At 40.5% G+C, this 20,733-nt stretch overlaps 1 protein-coding gene across 6 annotated transcripts in view; it reads right to left on the bottom strand.

The window, feature by feature from the left end:
* Kcnn2 (potassium calcium-activated channel subfamily N member 2) overlaps positions 1–20,733 on the bottom strand; it is a 440,314-nt gene that overhangs the window by 104,908 nt on the left and 314,673 nt on the right. For all 6 annotated transcript variants that reach the window (XM_087593292.1, XM_087593294.1, XM_087593291.1 and 3 more), the window contains one exon: positions 1,557–1,975. In XM_087593292.1, the coding sequence (XP_087449418.1) occupies positions 1,557–1,975 (419 nt within the window). The remainder of the gene's footprint in view (positions 1–1,556; positions 1,976–20,733) is intronic.

The raw sequence follows: 20,733 nt of genomic DNA, 5'->3' as shown, positions 1-20,733 counted from the left end.
GAACATACTGTGGGACTCTGAACACAAAGGGAAATGGAATTCTTCACTGCTCTGAGGAATGACTTTCTATTTTGGAATTTTTATATCCAGCCATACTATTCATAACAACACATGAGGCTACAGACTGCCAATTTGTCAAGGTCATTCTCTCACACACTTCATTTTCTTAGAGATTATCACAAAATTGGATCAGCCACAGATAATAAGGTAATAGAGAAAGCCCCCCCACATACACATACATGTACACACACATACACACACATAACACATGCACATATATAAACACATATACAAACAACACATGCATACACATGTACACACACAAATACACATACATGGATGTGTATATACACATGCACACATGTATACAAACACAAGAATGCATACATACATGTATGCACATGTACAAATACACACACACACAGACACACACACGCAGACACACACACACACACACAGCAAAGAACCCCTCTCCAACATGACTGTTGCAGGAGAGAAAGGTTGTGAAAGCTACAGTTCAAGGAAAAAATGTAAGAATACTGCATATATCTAAAGAGAAAGAGGGAGGCTTATAGAATGGGGAGGGTTTTCAGATGATTCTTTGGTAAGAACACATAAAATTGAGCCAAAAGCAAACAAAACTAAGACCAACCAACCAAAAACCTAGGCAAGCAAACAAACCTAAAACAACAGTGAAAATCATAAAGTAAAGGAAGGACTGTTCATTCCAGAGCACAAGTGGGAAGAGTTCTAAAACCAGGTTTATCTGGTTACATTGTGGATAGAAGTTGTGAAATTTTGTTTCTGTGCAAGACAAAGAGCTAGAACCCAGTCCTATCTTACATGTGCTGATTTCACCTTGAATTTTCTTGCCCAGAGTCATATAACCACAGTCATCACTCACTGTTCAATAGCTCTTTCTATGGGCCAATCATAAATGTATTTTTTATTTTGTTATTCAATGTGAACACAGTTGATGATGTAATTGATTGATTCAGACTCTGTGAACAATGTCTGACAACCAAGAAGATGTGTACACCCCTAAAACACCATAGCTTTTCAGACAAGAAACATACACTATCTCTTTCTATTCATTCTTGAATGTTCAATAGAAACCAACTCAAGGACCTATCAGGTCTTCACCAGGTAATCGTGCACACAATAGTCTGAATTGGTGCTGCAGTTAACAAAGAATATTAACAGCGCCCCTCTGAGTTCAATAGGTTGCATCAACACTTTTCTAAGACTTCCTGTTTCAACAATCTTCAAATCCTTAAACCAGAAGAAGCTTAGCGACATCACATTTCAATACAGAGTCACCACGAAAAGTCCCAGTCTCTGAAGTTTCATAGATTACAAAGACAATCCTCTATGGAAAATGGATCAAGTCAGAAAGCAGAACACACAACCATTACTGCATTAGCTCTATGTGGGAAAATTTCGAGAAAACCTTGTTACTGTTATATAAAAGACAGTGACAATTTCAAAACTCAGGCGAATCATTTTCTTTCTCCCACTTCTGAAGATTCTATATGGCAAGAAACAAACAAACTTACCTTTCACAAGCTCGGACAGTCCATGCGGCAATTATCCATAACGAGATACTAAAAACCAAGAGCACAGTTCCTGGGCAGATAGTCATTAAAGTCTTCATAACAAAACGCGTATTGAAGTTTATCTTATTAAGTGCCCCAATGCTTCTAGAGGAGGCATCGGTGAAAAGTTTGCTATGTAATAGCATGACTCTGGCAATCAGATAGAGTCTTAAGAACATTGGTATAGATAAAATAATATCCACGTCTGCAGTGGTTGTGGAAGGGGCATAGGAGAAGGCAAGCCGGGCTGTCCATGTGAACGTATAATTCCCAGGGATGGGATGAATAGCACACACCAGTATTTCCAAGCAGATGAAGAAAATACGCTCATAAGTCATGGCTATTCTCCAGTCATCTGCTCCATTGTCCACCATGAATAACTGAAAAAATAAAGTAGAAAAAGCAGCTTCAGTATGGCATGAATGCTCCACAGGTGTTAGTGCAGAATGCAAAAAGACAACCAGGTGATGCTTAGCAACTGAGCTGGCTAAAACCTACGGCTTGTAAAGTCTAGCTAGGTGTACTGTTTATAGAAGAGGGCAATAGTATCAGGGGGTGGGCCTTCCATTCCTTCAAATTAAAATGAACAGCTTGTTACGTAGGAACTCAAATATTTGGGAGTCGGCAATACTGGACAATCATAAAGTGGACTTTATAGCAGACTGCTCTCTTCTCAAAGATAGGTGTTTTGACCCATGCACAATTCTATGTATGGTGCCTCTGCAGTTAGCTCAACCCCAGATGGCAGTGCCACATGAGCACTCTTTTTTTTTTTTTTTTTTTTCGGAGCTGGGGACCGAACCCAGGGCCTTGCGCTTCCTAGGCAAGCGCTCTACCACTGGGCTAAATCCCCAACCCCACATGAGCACTCTTATGACAAATCATATTCTAGATCTCAGGAAAGTCACAAGAAACCACAGGGGGGAAAAACTGTGGCAAAATTATTTATTCTAGTTTCCTTACTATTGTTTTTATATCTTATTCAATTCTTCCTTAATAAAGACTACCTTTTCTTATTTTTGTCATATCTCATATCACAATTGAGAAAAGAACGCCTTGCTTCCCTGGCTACAAACATGGACACCAGACCTGGCTGTCTGTGAACTCCCAAAAGCACTCAGAAATAGGTGTTCACTTTTCTGGCTGCCCATGATGACTTGTGGGGACTCTGGGCATCTGAGTTTAGGAATCCATGGGTGTCAGTCCTGCTGTGAAACTGTAGTCTCATGCTCTAGGAAGATCCATCTGCTGATGCCAACAGTGCTCTCCACTGAGAAAGAGGTCTTCTTTTCCCTCTGCTAAGTAACCAGCTCAGCTAAGAGTAAAAGCAACCAAAAAGGGCACATTTGCTTTCTCAGGTGGCTGAGCTGCAGAGTGGGTGAGGGAAGATTCCCCATGGTTACATGCTATGTGCCCTCTTCTAGAGGGATGACCTTCTCCTCGTGGAGATCAAGCAGATCCCTGTTATTCTGTATGTGTGACTTCTCTCCTGTGACCTGAAATGGTCCTTGTTTTCCTGTTATTTTGCAATACTAATTTGAGGACAAAATTGCCTCTTCTATGTGATCCTTGAGTCAAGGAGATAGACATATCACATATATTTTTTTCTTATCAAAAATATATCAGTATTTAGAGGGTCTACTTTCTTTACAACTTGCTTTGGAGTGACAAGGCAGACTGTACAACTGAAACCTACCTCCAAAGTGGCTGAAGATCACACAACTCCAAAGGATCTTTAAGAGACTTTAAAAGGCCTGTTTCTTTTCTACCCACTCTCTCACCCCACCCCTACTTTACCCATTCCTCTTAGCTTTTCTCATGCTTCAAGTGTTTAAGGTAAGGTCATACCAAATTCCACTTTCCCTAGTACCTGTGTGTCTTCCCATTTAGGGGAATATGCAAATAAGTTTGCACCATTATCATAAATCAAAAACAATACAAAAGGCACAAAAGAGAACCATGGCCATCTGTCTGCACTGGGTAGAGTTGCTTTTCTCAGGGCTCCTTCAATTCCAGGAGGATTTCCCTGCCATCAGCCCCTTGGCCACTTTGGTGAAGGACATTAAGTTACCTTCAATATGGAAAGCAGGCTTCAGTGTTAATCTTTAGCTTACTTTTTCTGTCATCCCCCAGCTTCAGGAAAAACTGATCCCTTGCCTGGGCCTCTGAGCTGCTTTGCTCTTTTTATCTCTGCTGCGCTCAGTGATCTCATTGTCATCCCCAGCCACCCCATCCCTGGCTACCAGGGTCCATATCTAACTCTCCCTGATAGACCTTCCCTGGGCAATCTCATCCTTTACCTTCCTACCAGATTCCTCCTTTTGTTCATAATCTCCATCATCTAAGAGTCACTTGAAGGCGTACATTATATAATCCTATTACTACAAGAACAATATCATTCAATATCCCTCCATCTCCCGATGGCAAAGCCTAATCTACATCAGCAGACAAAGGACTGTGCATTTGGTTTTGCCTTCTCCAACTTCTTGCTTATGACCCTTCCTTATAGTTCCCATGGTTGCAAATTACAAAACCCACCCCCTGCAGCTCCTTCTATGTTTTCTGCATTCTACTGTATAGCCTAGAAAGTCATCATCTAGCAAACACTCACTTAGCAAAGGCTAGAATCCATATCAACTCCAAATCTGAGAACTCCTTTGTTGAACTATAGTTCCTTCTATACCTCCTTTTGATGTTTTCGCAAAGGACAGTGAGACTTCTCTCAGGCTTGACACATAGGGCGCATCTACCCATGAGAGGTGAATAAATGCTCATTGCAACAGCTGGCTTAATACTTCTACCTCAATAATGACTACCCTGACTGCTGTAATAATGGTCCTAGTGTTTGTTAAGCACACTCATGGAAGATGAGAATGCCAAATGTCTGGCATAAGTTTATCTGAAACATTCTGCAGATTTACACCAAACATCCTACCAACTGTTAAGTCACTACACACATGAGATTCTGAAAATACATGAGAGATCTAGATAATTTTCTTCTTTGGTAACTTCCCTAGGGAAGTTTCTATTTCACTTCTTTTTATTATCTATCTATTCTATTCATAGTTCCCTTTTATTACCAGATAACTTATTTTGGTCTTGATAGTATACATTGAAGTGTTGTAAGGAAGAAGTATTTTCTCCTCTGCAAAACAAAAATGATGTTTTTGTTCATTCATTTAGTAGTCCATAACAAATTCTAAACACCAGGTTCCAGGGCTATGCTACTTCCTAGGTTGTAGAATTCACCGTAGACAGAGAGGGTGCCCACAGAATTTAATTTTGATCCAGAAAGAAAAATGTTACAAAGATGACTTGAAGCAATTTAATAAAGTAATTAAATTTACTTGGGATGTTGTGATGAAGGAAGTGGACAGGACATGAAATGGGGAAGGATAGATAAGAAACAACCATAGATATGACCATCAGTGAGCACTATTTAGGGAGCACTATTTAATGCAGGGAAATGATGAGAAAAACAGGCCATTATGGAAAGGACATCCTATGTGGGGTAAAGAGCACAGATGAAGACAGTGGCTTTATAACACCTTAGCATGTGTGCTCAAAGAAACAAAGAACACTGGAGTGGTTGAAGTTAAATGGCCAAGAGGTAGAGTAGAGGCAGGTGGGTTTGAAGGTACAAACAGGAGCCATGTGGGAAATGGCATCAAGACTGGATTCCATTCATCAACATGGGAATCCACCGAGACCTCTATGCAACAAAATGACAGGATATGACCTACAAGGCTCATCCTCCTGCTCTGGGGGACTTCAAGAGGCAAGCACAGAAACAAGTTATACAACACCTCTGCATTTGAGTGGAGTATTATTGAAACCTGGACCAAGGGTTGCCATGGAAATGTTCTGATGGGCATAGTGATTGCAATATAGCTAGAATTTGCTGATGAACTGAATGTAGGAATGATAACAAAGAACGGGACTCACAGGTGGCTACTGAGGTTCTACCATGGGAAAAAACAAAAACAAAAAAGCAAAACAAACAAACAAAAAAACCAGAAGGAACAGTGAGGCCACTTTCTGAGAATATTTCCTAAACTCTACAAAGTACAGAAGAAACAAAAAGCCCTAATTTTGGCCACTAATATCCAAATACAGATGCCAAGAATACATTAAGATATACAAGTCATACTGAGAAGCCTGGATCATGGAAATAAATTTGGGAGGCATCCATATTTACATGGTTTATTAGATTAGATGAAAAATATAAGAAAGTAAAAAGAACAGGACATGACAGCTCTCAAGGTCAAGTTTGGAGAATGTAGAACCCATAAGGGGATCTGAAATGCAGGAGTCTGCAAAGGGAGGAGGAAAGAGTAGTGCTCTGAAAGCAAAGGACTCTGGGCTGTCAATTACAAACTGTAAAATGGTGTTTGCTAGGTTCAGAGAAGCATTAATATACACTCAATAATCTCCAGAGAACACAAAAGGATTCTAAACATTACAGTTCCTCAAAGTCAACATTAAAGTTTAACTGCAGAAATATTCTATTTGAATTTCATATAATCTCTGTAATAATAGGTGTGATCTCTTTTCTACTCCCGGGTAGTTCACAGGAAGTTCACCAGAACGAATGATAGCAAATCAGATCTCCGTTCCTTTTCTTTTATTCTGATATTCCTAAGAGAAGAAATATTTTTGGGTACTTACTTTCATTCTGAGTCTGTAGCTAGTGCCCTTCACAGACTGAGTCCAGAATACATTCAGCAATAAACTTTAGTTTAATAGGATAACTTTTATATTTGCTGGGATAGTCACAACTTGATCCATTCCTACCTCACTACTCACAATTAATGAGCAGCAGGAGAACTCAATGGAATAGGATCTGGACTACAGTGGAGCGGCCAGCTACACAGTCAGTGACCTGCGGTGAAGGGAAGAGGCTGAGCTGTGGAGGCCCTATACCTGTCTCTTTCATGCATTGCTCTTAATCATGCTGCAAGAACCTGAGCTGCAGAATGGCATCTTACATGTCACAAATTCCTTTACTAGACCATAATCCAAGGTACCCCTCAGGAAAAAAAAAACCAAAACCACAAAGTACTCACTGAATACTTCATTCATACAGTTTTTAAGGAATCATGAAATGTAGCCAGGTGTGGCGGTATACATTTTTAATTCCAGCACACTAGGGGCAGAGGCAGGCAGATCTGAATTCAAGGCCAGCCTGGTCTACAGAGTGAGTTCCAGGACTGTGGGGGATATACAAACAAAGAAACCCTGTATTGGAAAAGGAAGGAAGGAAGGAAGGAAGGAAGGAAGGAAGGAAGAAAGATAAGAGTAATAAGTAAGACAGAAGTATCCATACACAACTAAATGTAATAATTAATATACTATGTGGCAGTGACAGAAACTGCAAGATCCATGTGGTACATGGGAACTTCACAGCCATAAAAAGCTAGGTCATCAATAGGGAAAGACAAGTCAGTGGCCATCGAAAATAAAGTTGGGCCCAGGACTGAGATCTGGCTCCCCAGAAAACTGCATAACTATGAAGGATCTGGCCCTGAAAGTGAACCCAGGACTGAAGGAAACAGATCAGAATTCTTCCATAAGCTCAGGGAAATTAAGTCTTTCTGGCTGTGCTGCAGGCCTGAGCAGTAAAACAAATGAACAGTAACACAGTAACAGAGACACAGAGATACATTTCACTCCATGAAACTAACTTTTTCTTTACATCAGGCCGAAAGCAAAATAAAGTGAGCAAAACAAAAACAAACAACAAATTATGGGGAGAGGGAATGTTTCCATCTCTATCAGGAAAGACTTCATGGATAGAGAAGTTCCCATAGAAATCAGCTACACAATATAAAAATCAACAAAAGACACAAATATCAGGAATGACCCTTGAGCCCCTTTAAAGTAAATAAGCTTAGCCTCAACTGTAAAAGGGAATCAGATAACGTTTCTTTTTTGTTTTTTAAACTTTGATTTTAAAAAAGTAGTAGGGCCTGGTAACACAGGCCTGTAATCATAGCTACTAGGGAGGCAGACACAAGCTTAAGTCAGCCTGATATAGGGAGATCCTGTTTCAAATAAGAAGAAGAATGCCTAGGAATTAGCTTGGTGACAAGACCCTAGGTTCCATCCTCAGGGCCAGAAAAAGAAAAACAGCTGTAGAAGTGCATGTAGTGCATGCTGGACTTCTGAGGAGAGGAAAGAACAGCACTTGACAACACTTGCATGTATTGCAAGTGCAACTGTGAATCCTGCCAGCTCCTGAGGAGAGCTGTTCAACAGGCTGGATCCTCAAGGCCCGTGCATTCCCAGCTCCCTTACATGTATGTGTTTGTAAACATGCTCAGCGGCAAGCACATGGTCTTGGGTTGCAGCACTGCTTTTATATTTGCAGAAGGCTGGGATAATCTAAATAACTTAATACAGAGATGGGTTAAAGAAATTGTGGATGTCTCCAAAACAGAATAATATGCCTGTGAAAAAAGTATCAAAACGTGCTTTTTCTTAAAACTATTAAAGAAAATGATACAGTAAGTACTAAGTAGTTTTTAAAACAATGTATCTGCTAGTATTTGTACAGTTTTCTTAAAGGGGAAAGATATATTACTTTTTTCATATGTATAAAATTCTTCTGAAAAAAAGACTAGAAATTAATGCTAAAGGACCACATAGGAAACTGAGGCCTGAGGAGTGGAGAGAAGAGTGACAGATGACTTCATAAGCATAAGTACTTTTAATTTGGGGAGCACATGACAAAATGAGTTACTAGTAAAAATTATGGAAAACCATTTAAAACAAGGAAAGAGAAGAACTAGAATGAACAAGGTCATTAGACATCCAAATACTTTCTGCCAAAGTCTACATGTTCAAGTCTAGAAAGTAGTGACTGCTGTTAGGAGAAATTGTTTATGGACTCAAACACAGAAATCCAATTAAGAGCTGAAATATTCTTACCAAGCAAAACCCTGATTGCATTTTATAACTATTGCCAACAGGATGAACAAAAATAAAATAATAATAATATCATTATTGTTATTATTATTATTATTTTATTAAACTTTTAACAGTTATTCAGTGAGGTCCCTTTATGAAGTGAGACCTGGGTACCTGCTTCCTAAAGTCCAGTCTGAAACATGGGCCATACAGAAGTTTTTCCACACCCTTCCCACAGCTAGGAAGGACAATCACCTGTCTTCTGTAATGGGCAGTGGTGAGCCAAACACACTCTCATATTCCTTATTCTGTCTCTTCCCACTGCAAACAGATCTACTTCCCTAAACTTCTTTGCAGTATGCACTACATTTTCTTTCTCCTACACTCCAAACATGATAAAGCTCTGATCTCCGGTCACAAGTACAAGGCTACTAGACAGCACAAAAGAATGCCTTGGGCTTTTTGTTTTGTTTTGTTTAAGTTGGTCATGGCTGATTTAGGCATCTCTCCTCCCTTCTTTACTTAGGCCCTAGGTCAGCAGTGCTCATCTTGTGACCAAAATTAAAAGGCTCTGAAAAATCACACCAATTATATCCTAGACATTTGAGGCCACAGAGCCAGCACCCCTATCATTTACGCTGCTGAAAACTAAGACATTTAACTTAGTACACTTTGAACTTCTGTGTAAACATCTGTAAAAGAAAAAGACTACTAACAAAAATGTTGTATGGAGGAAACAGTCAGGAAATCGTCAAAGGGAATAAATCTCAAATACTGAAATGTAAAATTCGATAGCTGCTGAGTGGTGGAGCTGTTGGTAGGTGGATGGCTCTTGTTCATGACTTTCAAGTGTCAGCCCACTGCCACTCTTGTTGAGTCAGTCATAGGAAACACGATTTCTAGTGTCAGAGAAGCTTGTACTCGGCTGGACCTCTCACCCACTAGCTGGATGGTTTGTGGTGAGGTATTTAAACTCTCTAAACTTAAACCTGTTCATTTCTGACAAGAAATAAAAATATCAGCCTTATGTGGCTAGTAAGAGGCAACACCCACCTCTGTCAATGCTGATAAGTCAGTCAACCCACAAATGCAGGAATAAGGAATGGTGTTCCAAGGGCCCTCAAGAGAAGTAGCCACATGAATTAAATGGGAACCTGTGTGCTGAAAGCTGAAATATTAACTGTGGAAGACAAGAACCTGACAAGGAAGCAGGGTCGAGTTAGCCTTGAGAAGAAGTTCACAAGCATCAGCAGTACTTGGCTTCTGAAGGAATCCTCATCAATTTCTGAAACATGAGCCTCTGGGATCCCTTTTCTCTAATGTAATCAAGAGCTTCAGACACAGATAAAGCCTTAGAACCATCTACTTGATCCGGGGTAATTAAGATTATCATGGGTTTGGAATCTGCTGCCCTTCAAACCTAATGTAATTAAAATCAAATCTTGACCCTTTCACGGGGCTTCTGGCGACGGTGCCCACTACTGGGTGCAGCCACATTCCCATAATCATTCTCACCAAAGCTGCAGTATGGGCAAGGTCTTCCCAAAAGACAGGATGCTCATCTTTCCTGCTCCTTTCCTCTCCATAGAATGGAAACCACAGAAAATATTGAAGTCTGTGGCTTTCGCCTTCAATCACCAGAATCCAAGCAAAGCTAGGTCTCATTGTGGCCTACCACCACTCCTCACAACCCCATCTTCTGCTTCTTTGGCTTCAACTGTACAACATGTGAGGGAAGTAAAGAGTGACTGTCTGGGGGTTGGGGATTTAGCTCGGTGGTAGAGCGCTTGCCTAGCAAGCGCAAGGCCCTGGGTTCCGTCCCCAGCTCCGAAAAAAAGAAAAGAAAAAAAAAAGAGTGACTGTCTGGGAACTAGGTAAGGCTAAATGTGCAAAGCTATAACTACATTTGTTTCATTCTAAAAGTTTAATGTATAAGAATAAAAGGCTGTTTATTTTCATTTGAAACATTGCTACATAGCTAAAATATAACACCATCATTTTTGTTATTTCAAGCAGTTCATGGTTATTAGCACATCTGCCCTTTAAGAGCTTAATTAATGGACAAGCAATTGAAAGAATCTGCCATGGTCACCCCACAAGTGAGTGAAAAGTCCAAAGCTAAAGTTCAGGTCCTCAAGCATTCACATCATTTGACACAAGCCTCAACTAACTCTGAAAAGGTGGAAGAGAATCAAATATTTATAAAGTAAGTGAATGTTTACCCCCTAATTTACATTATGATTTCTGCAATGTCATATCTAACTCCCCAATGCTCTCAGAAAACCTCCTCTTCTCTGGCAGAAACAAATATTGAAATAAACTTCCACATTGCACCCTGTGGCCTGTGGGAACAGAAATAGAACACATCCTAGTTCAGCTTGTTCATCTGTTCCATTGTCTGGAACTTCCTATTCCACACAATGAAATAGAATTTGAAAGACTGCACCACATTAAGATTGTTGTATTTTAGATAGGTAATGATTCAAATCCAATGAGCAACTACTTAAGATAATAGGTTGCATTTTTATCCACATTTTAAGACAAAGCTAAGGTTCAAAGGTGAAGGAACTAGTTGGGGTAATATGGACGAATTACGGAAATGGACAAGAACTCAAGTGATCTCCCTGTAGGAGTTGCCTCTACAGTAAGGAAACTCACATTTGTCCCATACTTAGTAGTTATGAAGCAAATTTGGAAAAACAAGATGTTACCAGCGATGTTGCCAATGAAGTTACATGTGTTTGCCCAGTTTGGTAGGAAATACAGCAAGTGAATGGAAGAAGAGTTGTTACATGTAAGTTAACCACTTAAGAAGTACTGATAGACAGTACGCTCTTGTAAGTAACCCCAACAAACTGGGGGGTTCACCAGGCTTAGTTGTGAGGGGACTGTTTCCTTTGTTTCCCATCTATCTGGGTGAGTAAAGGCTCACTGCATTACCTCAGGGAACTCACTTAATGGGGATACATATGTGACAAATATTTTCACACAGAACTCGCTGTAAATGAGATAGAAACAGAAATTGGAAGGAAGGCTGGATGATCAAGGGACTATGCTGGCAGGCAAATAAAATTAAATAATCATAATCACCAACTATCTAAAAAATGGTTAATTTGAAAGAGATGGAAAAGTAAGATGTAAATAAGATGCGGGATGATGGCAGAGGTGGCGGTGGCAACAGCAGAGGAAATGGAAACCAGAAGAGAATCTTGGAGGCATAAGGACAGACACTAGCACACCTTAAACATTGTTACATACACATATCTGCTAAAAAGTAAGAGCGATCACTAAAGGAGAGGATATAAATTATTTAACCTCCAGACTACTACAGAGGTAAATGGGTTTTCAAAACCCTCATGTTACCCACAACACGAACAGGAATAAAAAGGAAAAGTACAGGTCTAAAATTCGGTCTGAAATAGGTACAGTAGAACAGCGCCATACAGAGTCAACTTAACCAAATTGTAACTCCAACTTGCAGTGTGGACAGCAAATTAAGGGGGCACACTGAAGATCCCTGAGTGAACACTGCATGGGCAGGAAGCGAGGTGGCCAGATCAGAGTGTTTGCAGATGTCATTTCATTCAGACAGCACAGAACAGACTAAAGGGACACAAGCAAATTCTTAACCATCACCACTGCCAATAGGTGGTGGGGAAGCAGACTCGGAATAAAATGGAAGGCCATGTTAGGTTTTGGTTGTAATGTTCTTTAACCCCTTTGATAAATAAAACCTGAGAGGGTAAGAAATGAAAAATTCACCAGGGCCAGGAGGCACAAAGCTCAAAGGCTAGAAGGACTATTGTGAACTGTCAGGGAGTCCAGCCTCAGAGTCCTCAGCACAGTGGCTGGGCCTTTGTTCCTGTCTTTTTCATGTGCAACAAAAAGGCACTGTGGAGGCTGCAGTCAGTGAAGATGCTGTAAGGAAGAAAGCCATATCCCAGAATGGCTCTCCAGCTCAAGTACTGGCTCTGGGAAACACACTCCAGAAGCAGGTACTGCAAGGGATGGAAGTCTAAGAGTGACCCTGATCAAATTCCTTTACTTCTTTTAATTTTCTCCGGTGCTGAGCCCTTGTAATTAGAATAGAGTCTTATGAAACACATCAATCCCACCTCAATAAGAGTTAAGGTTAAGCAAAAATACACTCGATTGTAGTTACTGTTAAATTTTCAAACCTTCCTTACTAAAAATATTCTGTTTAGCTTCTTAATGACAGCAGTGGTTGTTATATTAATACTTCCCTGCTTAAAAAGAAATGACAAAACAGACATTAAGTGGCAATTCTGTCAAAATTCAAAATGCCTGTAATTAAGCCCAAGTCACTGAGACTAATTCTGAATACTCATGTGGTAGGACTAATCAAGACTAATGTTGGTTATTTTTAATACGTGTTTCCAATTCGTATACTTTAGATTTTAAAAATAAGAAAAATTTTCTCTTCAGTGGTCCATTGAAGAAGAAGTAATGTGTCCTGAGATGTTTCAGTGGTCGGGAAGCACGGGATGCTCTTGTGGATGACCGGGATTCGGTTCCCAGCATCCACATGGCAGCTCACTGAAACTCCAATTTCAGGGTATCTGATGCCCCTCTCTGGCCTCCACAGTCACCTGCAAGCACATGGTCCAGAGACATACCTAGAGACAAGATGCCCATATAATAGGACAATAAGAATAAAGTATGTACAGTCACAAAGACCTTGTCAGAGTGACATTCATGCTGAGCATAAAGGCACAGAATTGTAGCATGTACAAAGGTCAAAGTATAGCTTGCATCAAAGTATAGCATGTACAAAGATCAAAGTATAGCTTGCATTGAAATCTCATCAATGACATTGGTCAGTCTCTTCAGACAAATATAAGAATCTCCAATAACATCCATTCAGCTAAACACGCTGTCAAAAAAAAAAAAAAAAAAAAAAAGATCAATCTGACCAAAGGAATGGGAGACATGAGATGGCAAACAAACAAACAAAACAAAACAACAAAACAACAACAACAAAAATCTGTACAGTATACAGAAAGAAGTTGGGCCTATCATTCAGTTGACTTTAGATTTGAGAGAAAATTTCCTGGGTGTTTATAATTCAGATAACATGTTTAATGTTTTTAGGGAGATTATGAGGGCTTTTGCTTTTCTGAACTACCACCTAGTTAACTCCTATGGGAATGTGGTTATAATAGATGAGAATGCAAGAGAAGAAGCTGTCAGCCCTAAACAAGGGAGCTCACATAAACAGACACCCAAGAGTGGAGTGCCGTTGCAGCTCAGCCTCAGATTCATCCAGATTTTCTTTCAGTGGTCAGCATTCTTTCCTACCCTGTGCTTCACTTTCACAGGTAATTGAGTATTGGCTTCTATCCCAACACTGTGGGCATCCCTGGAGACAGATGAAAAAGACTAAACAAGATATATTTTAAGGAACAATTAATTATAGATAAAGATTATTCTACTACAGTTTTCTTGAATCAACTCTGGTGAACTTTGGGTAACATAAAATACAATTTGGAGCATAGGATTGCCTTTATCTATATTAAAGTAAACCAAATGTTTGAATATCATGTTTTCTAGAAGTAGTTACTTTTCGGTGGTAACTGAAGTGGAAAAAAATGGCACAACTTTTCTCACACATTCCAGACAAAATTATACCTAACCATTCCCTTAAAAAGGAAGCTCTGAAGTTACACATCTCAAGATATGAATTTGATTCCCAGTTTTGCTACTTGCTAGCTGAATAGAAATTGAAATGAAGTCATGTGTATAGTGTACTTGGCACAGTACATAGTCCCTTAAACCGAGTCTAACAAAACCTACCTTTTCGTGCAGTTATGAAGTTCAGAAACAAACCCATAGCTCTGATTTCGGCCATTGACAGCGGTCTTTAAAACCCATCCATACTAGTCATTTCAATTCAAACTATAAATACAAATAGTTCATAAAGCTAACTTTCTTTAATGATCCCAAACATTATAGCAGAAAAACACAAAAGCATAGAAAGAGATGTCGCTGAGGAAAGGCACATTTGCTAAACTCTTCTCAGTACATTAGACTGTCACCCCTCCTCCTCTGAGCTGGCTTGGTTCACAATTAGCCTCAACCAACCTTTGATAAACTAAAGAAAAGGGGCAAGGGTGTCTGACTGCCTATACTTCATAGATGAAGACATAGAGAGCATTTACATAGCTCCCAGGAAATGGCATAGAGGGAACTTGACTGAAGCTACTTCTTGCTAACTATAAAGCAGAGCCATGGGAAGGTCCATCAGATTCACACGTGACATCGGTCTTCCTGGGATTGACAGTTGAGTTAGGCAGAGTCTGACAAGTCCCCTTGTAATAATGACCTTCATTAGCTGAGCCTGGAGGTCATCCTTGTATCCTGAATTTTTCATCACTCTCTTACCTTGATACTCCCAGACTCAGCCAGGATACAATCCAAACAGCGGCTCACAGTGCCTCATCAACAGAAACTCACAAGAAATAGATCATGCCTGTCATGAGTAGTAATGGTTACGATGACACACACATGGGGGTAGTTTTTGTGACTGCTGTATCCAGCACTGACATTGTCTTAGTTAGAGTTTCTAATGCTGTGATGAAACACTGTGACCACAAATAATTGAAGAGAAAAAGATTTGTTTCACTTCCAGGTCATTATAACAACAGTTCATCATCGAAAGTACTTAGGGAAGGAACTCAATCAAGGCAGTAACCTAGAGGCAGAAGCTGATGCAGATGTCATGAGGCAGTACTGCTTACAGGCTTGCTCAGCCTAGTCCTTTTCATAGCCCAGGACCACCTAGCTCCAACCACAGTGAGCTGGCCCTCATATACCACCAATTAAGAAAATGTCTTACAGGCTTGCCTATAGCCCAGTCTTACAGAGGCATTTACCCAATTGAAGTTCCCTCCTCTCAGGTGATTAAGACAACATAAAAACTAGCCAGAACAGGACTTAAAGCATCTTGATTTCTAAGAAGCTTTGTGAGTTAGGCCACATACACCCCAGAATTACAGATGACCAACTAAAGTTGTGAGATATTAACAGGCTTCCAAGAATTGCTGGGGCAATGTTAGGGAAATGTGTGTTTCAAGCAACTTCTGTTTCACCTGGAGTTTCTCTATCCCTGCATAAACTGTTTGTTGGTTGGTTGGTTGGTTGGTTGGTTTTTGGAGAATAGCCAAAACACAAAGGATGGTGAGGTTAGGCAAAGATGGCTTCCTGAAAGAGGTAACTCCACTAAATTTTCAGGGACCTGCAGGATCTGAGGGAAAGAAAGAAGGACGGCATTCCAGACTCCGAGGTGTGGAACAGAGTAAAATCCTCTGGGAACCTCAAGCAGCTGCTGGAGAAGTAGTGGACAAGGATGGCTGCTGTTAATGAGCAGCTAGTGACCAGGTCTAGAAAGGAAGATCTATGTTATGCTGTGATCTGTCACAGTGAAACCACAAAGCCAGGAGTCATTGTCAAGTTGTTGTGACATCAGATTTGGGGTGGTCCTCTCTGTAGCGTTGGGGAGGACAGAAACACCAGAGACTATGTTAATAAACATGAAAACTAAGGAGGGAAACAGTCAAGATGAGCTCCCTGAAAGCTTTACATACCCCTCTGAGATGGAGCCAGATCATGCTGAGTATGTATAATTTTGTTTTATTGTTTATTAGCAGACTCAGCAATTGTATTATCTGTACTTCCCTGGATACTGGATTTTAAATATATTTTGCATTGTTTGGTAGTTCCATATATTTATACAATGAATAATATTTGTTTTGGGCCCTCCTCTCCTATTGAAACTCTTCTCAGCAAGTATCCCTCTCATTTTCATATCTCCTTTCTGTGTGTGACCCACTGAGTTTAATTAGAGTTTCTTGACGAGTGTGGGTGGAAAGTAATGTACTGGAGCAAGGGGCACTATCACTACAAGGCTAAAGACAGTGACACCCTCCCCAACAATCTGAAATTGACAATGATCCCCCAGAGAGAAATGGGGCCCAATGGGCTCCCCCACATACATGGTGATGTGTTGAGGGACCCAATTTTGTGCATGTCCTATGCAAATAAAAGCAGCTGCAGTGAGGCTAGGCATTCATGAGCTGTAATGACTATGTCTTATCTAGAAGACATGTCCATGCTACACTTGCCTCTTTTTTCTGAGTCTTCCATTCCTCCCAGCCCTTCTTCCATGATGTAGCATGAGCCTTAGAGGGGTGGTAGAGTTATCCTATTTAAGTACAAGCCCTCAATGTATTCTCTGCACCCTGGCCCTATTGGTACTTAAGATGAGGTTAAAAGAAAAAGAAGAGAAGCACTAAGCTATAAAATGCTGGATAAATACTAATGTATGTAATAAAATTTGGCATAGAATTGAGGACGCCATATATAATACATAGAAATGATGGAATTTCTATACACATATTCTATTACATAGAATGCATTGAATCTCATACATAAAATGTTGTACACATAATATGTTTTATATATGCTTGTATTAGGATACAGGCTAGATGAACAGCATTTGATATAAATAGTACCAATATAAAATTCTTGCTAATGTAAACTCAGTAGAGGTTGCACAAGAACATGATAGCAAGCAGGAAAGTACTGCCACCTGTTTGCAGAAAGCAGCCATGGCGACAAGGATACCACAGGGGAAGCAGCCACAGGAGCCAATGATGTGAGAGAAGGCACAGAGAAGATCCAATGAGACAGCAGAAAGTCTTCCCTAGGCCCTAGGTAGTGAGTGGTGTCTGACCCCAGGAGCAAATGTAAGAGGCAGAGAGGAAGCCTAAGAGAGAGACTAGTTAACTGGGACATAGGAAGTCCCCCTCAAGGACTATGAAGGGGAGGGCGCCCAGCAGTCAGTGAAAAGTGGAAGAGATTATCTCCATGAAATATGCTTTTAATTGGTAGGAACAGAAGTTAGCAAGCAAACTAATATAGTGCATGTGCTGGCAGACACTGAGGCCACCCGAAATTTGAAAAACACCATTTACCACTTTCCACTTTGTGATTAGAAACAGTCAACCAGAAAAGGGGTTCTAAACATAAGCACAGGAGTTTCCCTTACCAAATGAAGCCAGCTCTACCAACAGTGGCATGAACATTTTACCTAGTCAGAGACATACACTATCACATGATCGAGTGACAAAGTATCAGAAAAAGACTGTTCTTTCCTCACAGGTCTCTGACTAGAAATTCCAATGCTTCAGAAGCCCCTTCACACAGCCACTGTACTTTTGCTTGGTGGTTTCAATTTGGTTCACAATAGCATCTCACTTCACATCCAGAAAGCTTCAGAACTCAGGACATGCTAGAGGCCTTGCACCCAGCGATTTACATTTTCCAGGCTGAGTACTCCTGACCCTCAACTCACTACCATACCTTAGTGTGAAAGACCAGAGGCAAAAGAACAAAACAAGTTGGTGCAAAAGCAGAAGCTGTTTGGCCACATTTCTCCTTGCTTTTGTTGATGTTTCTCTTCTTTAACCTAGAAGCTGGCGAACTGTTTGTTGTGAAGGACTATAGAGTAAGTAGTATACCAAGTGGTCTCTGCTGCAAATATTAGATTCTGTTATCAAAACAAAAATGCAGCACTCTCCTGTTCTTCTTAAATGTGCAGGAGGACCATGTGTCAGTGAGATTTTAGTTTTAAAAGCAGGTAGTAGGCCAGATCTATTGAGAGTCAAGGATTAGTTTGCCACTGATTAACCAACCATTTGCTTTCTTTGCCCCTATCCTTGCTGAAAAGAACTTGGTTCAGTTCTCTTGAAATAGATCCCATCATAAACCTCTTGTTGGCTCCTCCTTTAAACTCTAGACTTTGTTTTAGAATGATGATGGGAGAAGAGGAAGGGTGAGAATTTCCTGAGCACTGTGATATGCTAAGTGCCCTGTCAATTCTTCCTAAGTGCTATCTCATTAAGTTTCTAATACATTCTGGTGATAGGCATAACCACTCCCACTCTACAGATGAAGACAATAATACTGAGGCTGACAACCCCTTATGATCACACACGAGTGAACCCAAATCTTTGGGGAGCCAGAGCTCCCAGTGTGTTGCAATCCAGAAGCACAAGGGAATGTTTGCATGGGAGATGTATCCTGGGACTGTCTTCCTACACAGTCCTCTAAGGGTTTTCGCTTAGTGTTGCTACCCATACCCTGTTGGGTAGTGACAGGCCCAGCCAGTTGGTATTAATCACTTCTAAGCATTGGGTCTCCCAAATATTTTAGCATCCAACATCAATGCAAGTACAAAACGACAGATGCAATCCACCATGACTAGAACATAATATGCTTGTGCAGACTTCTCTACCCTTTGAGAATGGTGGCACACCCAAGAGGATTTGAGACCACAGATCAGCATGTATCCTCAACAAGTCCCTTAAGAACCAGAAGCAGACAGAGAATCCTGATGTGGTTGGTAGTCTCAAACACGACATGTGTTTCCCCAGAATATTCCCAAATGAACACAAGTTGAGAAGCTGAAAGCAAGTGGACACCAGTCTGTGGAGACCTGTGCTAGGCAGGGCTGCTTCTCAAAGGATTCCTTAGATAAACAGTCTAATGAATTTTACAATGTGTGAGGCGGGAGAGAAGGGGGAGAGGAGGAGGAGAAGAAGAAGGAGAAAGTGGAAGAGAGAGAGAAAAAAGTTAAGAGAGAGAAGGAGGGAGGGAGGGAGGGAGGGAAGAGAGAGAGAGAGAGAGAGAGAGAGAGAGAGAGAGAGAGAGAGAGCGCGCGCTGAGGGCAATCCCTGCAGCAACAGAAAGTGAGAGAATATATGTTTTTTCCTTTTAAACTGGAAATTGATCCTAAGGGTTCACGATGTTAGGCATGCATTCTACCACTGAACTATACCCCTACTCTTTTTAATTCTTATTTTGAGACAGCATCTCAATTAAGGTCAGAGCTGGCCTTAAACTCACTTTGTAACCTTGACAGGCTCTGAACTTTCAATGCTCCTGTCTAGTCTTCTGAATTCTCAAGAAGATGGGGGAGGGGGTCATCAACTGCTCAGATCCCACAAGTCATCATGTACACCACCCAAAACAAGGGAGATAGGGACAAATCACATGAAACTTGCATTCAGCCTGGAATGCAGCCAGAGTTTATCCCACATGGGTATCGGAGTCCATCACACATCTCAGCAGCCTCATGGTCTTACTGCTTACTGTGTTGTTGACCTTTGTTTCCATGAAGCAATACATCACAGGAAGCCTGAAGATGCGCTTACACTCTCCGTTCACAGGCAGCAGCTTGCTGTGGTCACCTGACTTCCTCCTATTGTACAGAGAGGGCTACATGCTGCAGAGCTCAGGCTAGCCCACTGACTACTCACTGTGCCCTTGAAGGTTGTTCAAATATGGGTTCCAGGGACTAAGTCCAAAGTCCAAAGCACATGCCCACTTTCCCTCTGTGTCTAGCTCAACAAGACATACTTAACAGATGAGATACTTCTAAAGGGCTGCACTGAAGCAATCTGCATGCAGAGAATCAGACTGAGCAAGACAGTGAACATGACAGAAGGAGGGTTGGATCCTGGTACTCCAATGTAAGGAACACACAAGGGACATATCCTAAGATGAGAGGCACAATGTGGTCAAAACTCAGCGGCTGAAAAGGATAATCATTGTCATAATGGATACAAGAGACTATAAAATAGACATTCTGACAGAAATGAAGGTAAAGAATAGAGAGGGGGGAGCCTTTTTAAATGACATAAATCCACAGGAATATGTGAATACCAAATCAAAGAATGAAAATTAAAATGGCTTTCATTCATGAATACAATATTGTTGGCGCCTTTCCTTTCTTTCTCAAAAAATAAGCATATCAGAGATTTCTCTTTATATCATGGCTCCTTGAATCTTGGTAGTCTGCTCAAATACATATTCATCACATATCCCCTTTGATATTGCCAAGAATAGTTAAGTACTTGATTAAAATACTAATGAGGAAAACATAAAAACTTAATTCAAAATATTTTCACAGCATAGAAATTCACAATAATACCAACACTCAGAAGCTGTTGGCTAAAGTTTAAAGCAACAACATGCAGAATATATGTGTGTGAAAATATACATTTGTATATATGTACATGTGGATGTAAATAGACATCTGTATGCTTGGGTGTATATGTGCCTTTTCAGATGTTTTAACTCAAAGGTCAGGGAACAACTTTTGTTCTTTGATATGAGAACTTTGAAGGATGAGATTCATTTCCCTTAT

This window comes from Rattus norvegicus, chromosome 18 (genome assembly GCF_021556685.1).
Source record: "Rattus norvegicus strain SHRSP/BbbUtx chromosome 18, alternate assembly SHRSP_T2T, whole genome shotgun sequence".
In the NCBI taxonomy this organism is placed as follows: domain Eukaryota; kingdom Metazoa; phylum Chordata; class Mammalia; order Rodentia; family Muridae; genus Rattus; species Rattus norvegicus.
This window is presented reverse-complemented; position numbering and strand designations above follow the sequence as displayed.